General features: G+C 34.9%; 1 protein-coding gene across 7 annotated transcripts in view; it reads right to left on the bottom strand.

The window, feature by feature from the left end:
• Positions 1-12836, bottom strand: part of DOPEY1 (dopey family member 1) — a 72618-nt gene that overhangs the window by 14649 nt on the left and 45133 nt on the right. For all 7 annotated transcript variants that reach the window (XM_004673651.2, XM_004673652.2, XM_004673650.2 and 4 more), the window contains 6 exons: positions 12444-12555; positions 12146-12328; positions 10413-10538; positions 5276-5410; positions 3619-3674; positions 1039-1143 (listed from right to left, as the gene is read on the bottom strand). In XM_004673651.2, the coding sequence (XP_004673708.1) occupies positions 1039-1143; positions 3619-3674; positions 5276-5410; positions 10413-10538; positions 12146-12328; positions 12444-12555 (717 nt within the window). The remainder of the gene's footprint in view (positions 1-1038; positions 1144-3618; positions 3675-5275; positions 5411-10412; positions 10539-12145; positions 12329-12443; positions 12556-12836) is intronic.

Below are 12836 nucleotides of genomic sequence, written 5' to 3'. Positions count from 1 at the left end.
TTCTATTTCTTTCCACATTACACTATTGACTGAGCACTAAAGAATTTTACAAATATTAACTCACTTAATCCTCCTAACTTTATGAGGCAAGTGCTATTATGGTTCTCATTTTAGATAACAAGGTTAAGTAACTTTACCCAGCACCACACAGTTCAGTAAAGGAGCTGTGATTTGAACTCAGGCAGAGTGTAACTTCAGTCTTTGCTGTTAACTACTCAGAATCCTAGGATCTTTCTTGGCATTAACAATAACTTTCAAATCACATTTTTCCTACATCTTCTTTAACTTCTGAATTCATCCTACTAATATGCCAGTCCACTCCATCCTCAAAACCTGCAATCATATACTCCCCTACCCTCTGATGAAATTTCTTTACAATGAAAACTCCTCCTCCCTCTAGTTCCCATCTCTGTTTACATCCACCCACATCCTAGTGCCTGTGCCCCTACTCTATAACCAGTGTATCTTGCCCCAATATAACTCTGCTTCCTGTAGCTGCAAACATTTTCTGTTCCTACACCTCTGAGTAAGTGTTTACTGGGGATCGATTATATAACAAGAATAATGGTGAATAACAAAAAACAAACAAAAAACCGTCCATCACATCATGGTGCTCAGAGTTAAGGATGACTAAAATGTATCAAATCACATAAATCAGGAGGAGACTTCAAGACACAGAGAAAGTGACTTTTCCAAGCCTGTTTATGTTCAATATCAGAACTTAAGCTACCATCTCCTATACAAAGTTTTTTTCAGCCATCCTCCTTACCTTTTCCCTTTCAATTACACATTCTCTACCAACTAAGTAACTAGTGATGTAACACATTTATATGTCAGGACATTTACATTTTATGTAGATAATAAAGGTACATAGTTTCCTGGCTAATCTCTTCCCTGTCTTACAGAACTTCTGCTAATTTTGTATCTTGAGAATCCTATCAGAAGGTAATGAGGTTACTCAAAACATCTTTTATTCAGCATATAGGACAATGAACATTATTCTTTTACTCAAAATAACATTTAACAGAAATTGCTTACCCAAGTATAAGGAACTGGCCTGGGGCTGGAAGACTGAGTTGTATTGAATCTTTCAGAAGTATCAACAGTGATGCCCAGCTATCCACTAAATTGGGCACAGGTATTCTGCAAGATAATTATGATTTACACACAATTAGCCTTTCTCTCTTCATAACATGAGGTTCTATCTCAAGTACAGGAGAATTATCAATCTACCCTAAACATCAACCTCTTACCACAAAAGAAATTAAGATTACATCCTTGTTTCAGTCAAACAATAAGCGACCACTTTTGTATATCGAAGTTCTGACATTAGGCAGCTCTTACTCTAACTGCAATCAGTTTAAGGGCAGTACATAATTCAGCTTTAAAAATGTCTGCCACACATCCTACCAAAAGCAATATACAGGTTTAATGCTATCCAATAAAAGTCTCAATGACATTCTTCAAAGAAATATATTCTTCAAAGAACAAATATTGATGATATTCATATGGAACCACAAAAGACCTCGAATAGACAAAACTTTCCTGTCTAAGAAAAATCAAAATGGAGGTATTACAATCTCATACTTCAAATGTCATAATAATCAAAACTGCATGGTACTGGAACAAAAACAGACACACAGACCAGTGGATTTGAATAGAAAAAGTTGATATAAACCCACAGGTCTATGGACAGCTAATCTTTGACAAACAAGCAAAGAAGATACAATGGAACAAAGAAAGTTTGTTCAACAAATGGTGCTGGGAAAACTGGGAAGCTACATGCAAAAAAATGAAACTAGGTCACTACCTCACACCATACACAAAAATCAACTCGAAGTGGATTAAAGACCTAGACATAAGAACAGAAACCATAAAATACCTGGACACAAAGATGGGTGAAACACTACACGACATACACTTCAGTAAAATCTTTGAAGATACAGCACCCAACACAATGATAGTGATGGAAAGGATAAACAGAAGGAACTACATAAAGTTAAAGAGCTTCTGTACAGCAAAAGAGACATTAAAAGACATCCCACTGACTGGGAAAATTTTCTCACACAAAACTAGTGATAAAGGATTGATCACAAAGATATACAAAGAAACTCAACAAAAATAAACAACCCCATCAAAAAAATGGGCAGAAGAGCTAAAAAGAAACTTCTCCAAAGAAGAAATGCAGATGGCCAACAAGCATATGAAAAAATGTTCAATATCACTTGTAATAAGGGAGATGCAAATGAAAACCACTATGAGATACCACCTCATCCCAGTGAGAATGGCACATCTTAAAACAACTAGCACAACAAATGTTGGCGCGCATATAGAGAAAAAGGAACTCTCTTGCACTGCTGGTGGGAATGCAAACTAGTGTAACCACTATGGAAAACTGTTTGGAGGTTTCTCAAACTGCTAAACATGGAGCTTCCATCTGATCCAGCAATCCCACTCCTAGGTATCTACCCAAAAGACACAAAACACTGATTCAAAAAGACACCTGCACCCCCATGTCTATTGCTGCTTTATTTACAATTGGAAAGACATGGGAATAACCCAAATGCCAAATGCCCAAAAGTGGATGACTGGATTTAAAAGATGATGTGGTACAATATACACAATGGAATATAACTCAGCAACCAAAAAAAAAAAACCAACCATGTGCTTTGCCCAGCAACATGGATGTAGCTGGAAAAGATCATGCTTAGTGAAATAAGCCAGAAAGAAAAGGAAAAATACCAGATGGTTTCATTCACAGCAGGAGTATAAAGGATTAGGGGTGAAAATAATAATAATGAACAACTATGTACCAGAAACATTTTACAGAGGTGGAATGGGGAATGGGATCAAAACCGGTGGAGGGAGGGAAGTGCACTGGACTATGGTGATGGCATATGGGTGATATGGTTATGGGAAGCCCACGGGGATTACAACTGAGATAGAAAAAGGCACAAAATGATGTAAAAATACACTATTATATTATTTAAAACACACACACACACAAAAAAAATGCCTGCCACACATCACAAAGTGATGCCAAGTTTGGTATTAAACAAACTTATAAAAGAATTATAATTTAGGTCTGTCTTATAAAAGAATTATGATTTAGGTCAAGTAAGAAGTTTACCAAAACTAAAATCAACTAACTTCTGTTAAACACAAAACTGGAATAGTATAATAATCATCAGCTACTTTCACATCATTCCTAACATAAAAAAAGAAATCAGATGACTACTATGCTTTATATATATCAAAATAAAAACAGACTCAATAGCAATATAACTGATGAACAAAATTCATATTTCATTTATGTTTATAAAAAGTTAGTTGATTCTAGTTTTGATATGACTTTGTCATATTTGCCTTCTATATCCAGTGCATCTGCAAAACTTAGGTTCAGGTTTTACACTTAGGTCTTGAAGACATTTTATGGCTAGTTACCTAAGAGCTTGTATAAGTTATTCACAAGCAATGTTTCTCTGGTTATAGCATTTGTTCTTTTAGTTTTAGGGAGAAAACAACTTCTTAAAAGAATTCAGGTGCTTTTTATCTGTGTTGTACTAAATTTTAGACATTGCTAGTGTAGGAAAGAGAGATACACATAAGTTATCTTACCTTTGAATATAAGCATAGAAAAACTGAAGCATGCAGACTTCCAAAGAAAGATGCTTCTGTAAACAAAAGACGCCAATTTTACAGTGAAGAATGCTGCCTTTGCTTTTTCATTATTGAAATTAAGCTATTTTACCAACAATTCTTAATTGAAGAAAATCAAAAGAAACAAAGTCAAATATTAGTTTGCCATAAAAAAAAAAAACCAAACAAACAGTTCTCTTCCATTTAGTAAGGAAGACTTAAGTTATTTAAAAAAACAAACAAAAAAATCACCTACCAAGAGCTATTTAAGAGTTGGAAAACTGGATGGAAGGAGCTGTAAGATTCTTAATTTCTTCCCTCCCCCACATATCAAACAGTAATTTTCTCATTTACTTTTAAATGATTCATTCACTTATTCTACATGTATCCAAAAGATTTCTATTTTAAGCAGTTTATGTTTGGTTGGTTGTATGAGGATTGAGATTTTTAAAAGAAATGTGAGATTTTTAAAAGAAATGTGAATTTAAATCTATTTCACATGTCTGTTAAATTAGTGTAGTTATTCAAATCTGCCTAAAATATCATTTTTGATTAAAGATGGTTTTGGGTATAACATGAAATAAAAAAAAAAAACCTTGGAAATTCATAACAGACAAGAAAATTATACTGACACCCACTGACATTTACCAAGGTGTTCCATTTTCAGTAAAAGCTATTCTCTTGAAGGTTTGTTATTTTACCACAGAAAGAAAAACCAAATATTACAGACTTAAAACTTAGAAGACTGAGAGCAGGACAGACTGAGTTGGAAAAGGGTGAGGGAGAACAGGTTGTTTGTTTTTCGTGTCTTTCATCTTTAGCTCAAAGTCTGGCAAAGTAGATATTTAAAATATTTTGCTGAATTCAGCTTTCACATACAAATTAAAAATCTTACCATAAATGCCCCAGGGGTGATATGGTTTCTGGATAACTAGGAAATTATTAAAATGTTAATAGGGACACTGGCTATTCACACACACACACACACAGTTTTTCTATCAGTAATTCACAATATTCTTGAAAGAGATAAAAGAAAAAAAGTTCAGTTTATGTGTAGTAATATTTTTAAGAACAGAAATCAGGTTTATTTTGGTTTGGCTTAAAATCTAATTTGCAGCTGGTAAGTGGTTTCTAAAAATATACGACCTCAGTATTATGGAACAAAGAGTAGAAAAAGTAGATTGCCATAATTTTACTAAATTGTAGGCTTTTATATAAGACTATCAAGACAATGCAGTGTGAGTGCGGAAGCTAAATTATTCATTTTCTGCAGCTTTTCTAAAGCACAGTCTTGTACCAGGTCAAGAAATTACTTATATAACTAAGATTATAGCTACCAAGAAAAAGTAGTTTACAAAATTCGGAGACTCACTCTGAAGAGAAAGCAGAAAAGCTGTGAAAGTGGCAACAGCTAGGTAAGCAGAACTTGGACTCTGCTTACTGCTCCTCACTGGCTACCAGAGTGACCACAATAGCAAGTCATTGCAGATCAACTGGTAACTGTTTTTACTTGGCAGAGTAAAACACTCACCTCTGCAACCTGTTTTACAGTTAAAAGGACAATACATAAAAGAAGATCTAACAGCAGCATAATTTCTGAAATAGTTTTAAAAAAGCAAAGAAAAGTGCTATTTACCTTATCCTTGGCTATTGCTGGGGGTTGCTTTAAAACTTCTTTCACAGTTTGTATAACAGTTTCTGCTCTCATGACACTGATTGAACGCACCAGTTCTACAAGTAAAAGCTGTTCTTCACTGGCTGCAGGAATGACCTAAATAACAAATCATTGTACTTATATAAGTATGTGTGCACATAATGTTGGGTACAGTTGAATAGAGTTTAAAACTAAGCAGAAGGGCTTAGTTTAAACTGTAGGTCCAGCAGGCAGTTTTGGAAGGCTGGAAGAGATGAAGGAATGGGTAGGTTTCCTTGGGGACAAGGTCATAAAACTGACGAAAAAAAGCAAGCCCAGCTCCAAGAATGCAGTAGCAGAGGCCAGAGCACATTTCTGTGTCAGTGCTGAAGACCAGACAGCCCAGTAGCTAACTGGTGCAAAACGACACCCCCAAGTTAGAAAGCCAACACATGAAGTGTAAAAGATAACTTCAAATTCTTCATGCACAGGCATCTGTCTCTCCAGCTGCTTCTCTTAACAGTGCATTTAAAAAACAAAACAAAAACAAAACAAAACAAACAAACAAAACACCTGTTTTGCTTTCTACTCTGTCTCTGGTGAATTCTATCACCCACTACACCTGGTCTCATCCTGATTTTCTCCCCAGAATACATTAGTCTTTTAAGAAAACTGGAATTAAGAGACTATTTTACAGTCTCTTCTTAATATAAAGGATGTTCCTGTTCAATTTCTTTGACTACTCTAGGTAAAATATGTATTTTTTATCAATATAATTCATACAAACCATTAAAAAAATTCAGGCCCTATCTCTCTTATGCCAAGGCAATCATACACAATAGCTGTTTCCATTATGTCTGAATAATAGTTATTCTTTACCTATTTCATTATTTTTAAATATTTTAGATATTATCTACTGACTTCCTACTTTAGAAGATAATTTACTCCTCTTGCCCTTAAAAAATAGTTCTATTGGGGCCCTCCCTGGTGGTGCAGTGGGTTAAAGCACAGCACTGAGAATCTGAAGCCGCTTCTGCATGAGTTCGATTCCCGCCTGCACCGGAGGTGACCACATGGTGTGGCAGACCTCTCCTGACCCGCCCGCTGCTCCCCTCAGCAGTGTACTCCGTGGATCTGCCTGTTCTGTTCCCCACTCTGTCTCTGGTGAAGCCCCTCACCGCACCTGAACATCTGGCCTATACCCCAGTTCTGTATGCACAAATAAATCTTTAAAAAAAAAAAGAAAATAGTTCTATTGGCCCTCCCTGATGGCGCAGCGGGTTAAAGCACTGCACTAAGAAGCTAAAGCCACTTCTGCATGAGTTCGATTCCCGCCTGCCCCGGAGGAGATCACAAGGCGTAGCAGACCTCTCCTGACCCACCCACTGCTCCCCTCAGCAGTGTACTTCGTCGATCTGCCTGTTCTGCTCCCTGCTCTGTCTAGTGAATTCTCTCACCCACCCCATCTCTGGCCCGTACCTCAGTTCTGTATGAGTAAATAAATAAAAAAATCTTAAAAAAATAGTTCTATTGCTTTACCATTGGTTTGCAATGCTATTTAAATTTTGAGAGTCTAGCTTCACACCTTTATATGTGAAGCTTACGTTATATGTGAAGCTTAATTTCATACTATTATAGAATTCTAGTGTCATTCCTACTCTCCCACTGACTCCCCCTACCCTTTGTTCCACCCCACTCCTGGTACCACTATACTTTTCTCTAAAGTTACCTTCATTGTGTTTTGTTAGTTCACTTGCTTTGGTTATATCAAAATGTTAGCAAAACCATCTGGTGATTTCACTTCATGAATTATTAGGCTTAGCAAAATCACATCAAGTTCCATCCATGTTGTTGCAAAAGGCAACAGTTTCATCTTCTTTAATGGCTGAATAGCACTCCACTGAGTTCTTATACCACAATTCTTTATTCAGTATATTCCATGTCTTGGCTATGGTGGACAATACTGCTATGAACTTAGGAGTATAAAGGGGTGGCAGATATTTTTTCAAATTGGTACTTCCACATTCTTGGGATAAACACCCAAGTACTGACTGAATTTTTCTAGTTTTTGTTTCTTAAGGAATTGCCATACTATTTACATCAGTTTACATTACTATAATAGCACATGAAAGCTCCTTTTTCACAAGTCCCAACATGTCATTTCCACTCTTTTTGATATAGGCCACTTCTTAAACTTTTTAACACATCATCCCAACACAGTTATGTCACATTTTTATTTAAATCAACATCTAGTGTTCACATGCCTGCTCACAGTAGTGCTATTATATTATTGTTTCTTTTCTTGTACAACTTGTTTTTATTGGAGTTAATAATAAATGCTTTTTATATTTTGTTTTGCTTGCTGCTCTCTATCACAAATTCATCCCAAATATTCAAGTACATCAAATAATCATCTACCTTCCTTCTCTTCATTTTTTTTTTTTCCTTTTCTTTTTCATGAGACAATGGCTTGATGTCTTTCTGGATTAGTACTGTAGGTTTGGTGTACAGTATTATCTTGATATGTTGTCTATGACCAACAGACTAGAGTGATTCCCCTCCTTTTTTTTCTGTGTGTGAATCCCATGTATTCTTCCTTCTAGCTGTTCTTGGTGGACATTAGTTGAGAGAGGGTGCATAAATGGCTATTTTTTAAAAGACAATGTAAGGCGCAAAACACCCTGAGTGTGATAGTTTGGCTAGTATAGAATTATAGGTCGACATTAAGTTTCCCACAACAGTTTTCCAATGTTTTCTATAACAAGACTGACAAATCTTGTCCCTATGCCAATGGATAGAGTGGGTAGGCTCTCTTCAGAAGATATTCAGATCTCTTTACTTCCAGTGGTCTGAAGTTACATATGATCTTTGTGTAGACCTCTTTTTATAGTGCCCTGTGGAATCTCATTTATTTCTGGTGTATTTTTTGGATATTTTTCTCCCCTTATATTTATTTTTCTAGAAACAGATATTGAGCCGCCAGTATTACACCCAATTTTCTCATCTCCTTTCACCTACTTTTCATATCCCTAATTTGTATTCTTACACATTCTCTTCTAACCCCCCCATATTCTAACCTATTTTTTTTTTTGGTTTATACAATAAAAGTTTTTATAGCCAAGAAATTTAACTTTTACAATGACCTTTCTTATAGTTTCCCCTTATTTGACGGATGCAAAATGTTTTTACTTATTGAGGTATTAGTTTCTTCTATTACCTGCATTGTTTCTTTTTATTTATCTTTTAACCTAGTTGTTTTGGTTTTATTACATTAGAGTTTTTCCTTCTTGTGACTGGTAATCTTTAGCTCACTATTCATATTTATATTTTACAAGTAAAATAGCTACACACACACACACACACACAGTCTCCTGGTTTTCACAAAGTAGTATTTCTACCCTGAGATCAAATACCTCCCCCCACACACACACACACATACACAGTCTCCTGGTTCTCACAAAGTAATATTTCCACCCTGAGATCAAATAGCTAGTGAGTAAAGAAGGGAACAATTAGAACTTGAATCTCAGTGATCTCATTTCAAAGTTTGTGCTCTGTTACTGCTTTTCATAAAAAATAAAATGGTGGAAGATTGTGATTGTTCTGGTGGTGGGTTTAGAGTGGTAACATACATTAAAAGAGGTCAAACTGATAATCCCAAAACTTTATTGGTGTTGTAAACCAATGTTTTCTCAATTAAAAAAAAATAGAGTGGTGGGAAAATTCTTGTGCAAGACTAATATAGTAGTCCATCTTCCTGTATAGTAATTAATAGTTTTTTTTTTTTTTTTGACTACGGGACTCAAAAGACCTCAGTAGCTATGGGTTTTTCTTGGTCATTTTCCTAGTGGAATTCTCAAAATCTACCTGAGGGACATAAAGCTTCTTGCCATCTCACTGGGTGATGTTGATTCCCTTCTTTCAGACACCCTGACTATTCCTGTTCTCAGCATAAAGTCTAACTTCTAATTCTGTCTGTGTGAACCTCTTGTCCTCGGGTCCAGAGTCTCTTTTGACAAAGTCTCCATAGAGTACACCTGACTTTGGATAGGGCAAGAGAATTAGGTGGTTGCTGAGGCTGAAAAGGGAAATGAGATGTGGAAATATTTTAATTGTTTCTTATATAAACTTTTAATCAATCCTTTTAATCAATCCAAACTTCAGCACCATTCTAATCTTTTGCCTTTAGAAGTACCTGAAACTCCACTCCTAAAGGCCATCTGCGGTTTATAGTGGGAATTGGTTACTCTCTTGCAGACACTAGAAATCAGCTTTCTCTACTCAGCTAAGTCAGTGAGTGACATACCAGGCATGTATTCTTTACCTTTAAAAAATTTGTTGACATTTCTTATTTTTCTTGATTTTTATTATTGTAGGTTTATGCTCTTTAAAATTATTTTACTCACAATTTCAATAAAAGAACAGAATATGCCACGTTAAATCACATATCCTTGATTGCATTTAAACAGGATTACAATTATGTCCAAAAATATCTGTTACTGAACTATCATGTGCAAACTAATGTCATGCTTACTATTTGTCGTTTATGCATATTTTTATTAGAAATGGCAGAATATAGTAATGTGAAATCAGCACAGATAATAGCTCAGGACCCTTAACTTAGACAAATCAAAGATCTTTATACCGAAGTAAATTTACTAGTATTCCTATCTAAATGAGTCACTATTTCTAATAGAGAATACTTTTTTGAGCTTTCATACTTACAAAGCAATACAATACTCATGTAACCTAGTCAAAAACAACTATGTGAATTACATTTAGAAATAAACTATTTAAGCTACCATGTAATACAAAACTAGTCAAAAATGTCCTCTCTATAACTTTACTTTGTATCCTACATGACTAGCATTTTAAAAATATACTATACTGTACTTTTACCTTTCCTATTTAAAATATAACAAGTTTCAAAATCATATATATATTTTTTCACATAAAATACCTCTTACACTTATTCAATTAATTTTGGCAGCCAGTCATGATCTACAACAGTAGACAAACTATTGTTTTCCTACACCTTACATGATCCCAGTCCCACTGCAACTAGTGGAGAGATTAGCATGCACTCAACAAATGCCTGCAAAATGAAAAACCAAAATGTGCCAAATGATTAAACACATACTTTGGTCCTGGTGGTGGTTTTGTTCTGTCTCCTTTCATTCCATACAAATGCAATGGCAGCCATAAAGTGAACACCATGATTCATCGAAATGGGACCCAGTAACTCAAGGATCTGCTGTCTCAAGTTCTAAAACAATTTAAGAAAATGACAAGTGAATTCAAAAACTATGAAAGCATTAATAACTAAACTGCACTTTTAGTTTTTCTTAAAAAAATATATAGCACTTATATGTCTTACTACCTAACAGGAAACTTTAGTAATGTTAAGTGAGATACATTTTTGGTCATTTTAATTGTAAAAGAAAAAAATATTAATAAAGTTATAATGACTGACAGCCAATGCAAGATCTATTCACTCTTGAGGCAGTAAAAGAACACAGTATATGAAATATAATTATCTTTTATGTGGCGTTTAGTTTAAAAAGAAAATGGGGCCCTCCCTGGTGGCGCAGCCAGTTAAATCACAGAACTGAGAAGCTGAAGCCTGTTCCGCCTGAGTTTGATTCCCGCCTGCCCTGGAGGTGACCACATGGCGTGGCAGACCTCTCCTGGCCCACCCGCTGCTCCCCTCAGCAGTGTACTTTGTAGATCTGCCTATTCTGTTCCCTACTCTGTCTCTGGTGAGGCCTCTCGCCACCCCTGAGCCTCTCGCCTGTACCCTAGTTCTGTATGCACAAATAAAAAAAATCTTAAAAAAAAAAGAAAGTGGGATACATTTCATATTTAAATGAAATCAAGCAACAAAGTATAGATTAATAGAAAATTAGTAGTTAGACAAATTTTTCTAATTTTGCCCATCACCCAAATCTAATGTGTGCTCCCATAACTTGGCAAATATAGAAGACAGGTCTAGGAGTAAGATTAGGAAACTGAGAGACACCAATTTGACAACTAACACAGCATAACACACTGTCATCTACTACTCATGTAATTTGTCTCAAAATATAAAGGAAAAAATTTGGAAAGTACCTTTGAGAATAAGGAAGATAAGTATTTTAAAGTCAACTATCCTATCATCCTGAGATTATCATTATTAACTCTGATCTTTATTTCTTTTACTGCTAGTAATTTTTTTTATAAAATTGGAAATACAGTATTTGTTCAATTATGTAATACTAAACTTTTAAGCACCAAAATCTTTGTCTCACTAAATGTTTAAGAAATTTCCCAACCACTAAGAATTATCATAGCCATATTTACTAGCTCTTGGTATATACTGCTAAACTGTTTTCCAGAAAAGCTCAAATATCAACTTAAAATGTCCTTTAAAAAAACATGGGAATTCTCAAAAACCTATGCTACATGTAAGAAAATAGATAAAAAGGACCAAATAATGTATGCCTCCATTATATGAAATGCTGAGAAAAACAAATCTATATATGAAGAAAACAGAGTAGTGGCTGATAGGGGTTAGAGATAGGAACAGGGAATGATGCAAATGGGAACCAGGAATCTTTTTGCAGTGATAGACAAGTCAGAAAATTAGACTATGGTGATAGTTTCACAACTCTATAAACTTACTTAAAAATAATAATTGTATTGTATATACTTTAAATGAATTTGTGATGTCATATCATAGATAGGTGATAATTAACTGCTCAACCCATAGAGTGCTACAAATAACAATTTGTGTTATTTAAACAATTTGTGTTATTTATAAATACTGAATGTAATCTTTGGAAAAGTGCTTGAAGAGATTCTTGAGCTCCAAAGATGAAGTGTGAATTGTCTAACCTTTGTGGCTCCAAGATTAATAGTGGTAACAGATGCAGATGCAGCAACAGTCATCTTTTCTGAAGAATCAGCCTGATGGAGTATGCTCCAAAGCAAGGTCACAGAGGACATGATCATATGAAGAATTGAGAGAATCCCACTGCGGGCTTCAAACAAGTGTTTTTGGTCTACATTGACCAAAAGCTATGATCAAAGGGGAAAAATAAACAAACATATCATCACTTACTGAGGTTTAAACAGAGGGCCTTTTTAGAACCCACAATCTTTAAAAAGGAGTCATATGTTTGTGCAATCTTACTTGGTGATACTGGGTAGTAGGATCCAACAAACAGTAATGAATGATGGCTGTGATTCCTTCCAAAAGAGTGAGAATCATATCTGGTGGAATAATTGATGCCATCCACAGAGGCCTGAAATTAAGTGTATTAATTTGATTCTAAGTTCTACAAAAAGCTGAAGGTTTAGTGACAATAAATGTCCAGCATGTGTTTTGGCACAATATTACATTAATAAATGATTAAAATAACAAATTAGTAGCTTTTATATCCTAATCTACTAAATAAAGAACACTAAATGCACTTTAACATATATTTAATTCTCTTTGTTTAAAAATTTCTATGTAAAATAAATACGGTCACTAGATTTCTAGCACTACAAATTGGTAATCATATCAATATTAAATGATACTGGC

Source organism: Condylura cristata, unplaced genomic scaffold, assembly GCF_000260355.1.
Source record: "Condylura cristata isolate star-nosed mole 26May11 unplaced genomic scaffold, ConCri1.0 scaffold00001, whole genome shotgun sequence".
NCBI classification, from domain to species: Eukaryota; Metazoa; Chordata; class Mammalia; order Eulipotyphla; family Talpidae; genus Condylura; species Condylura cristata.
The sequence above is the reverse complement of the archived record's forward strand: the minus strand, read 5'-3'. Positions and strand labels throughout refer to the sequence as shown.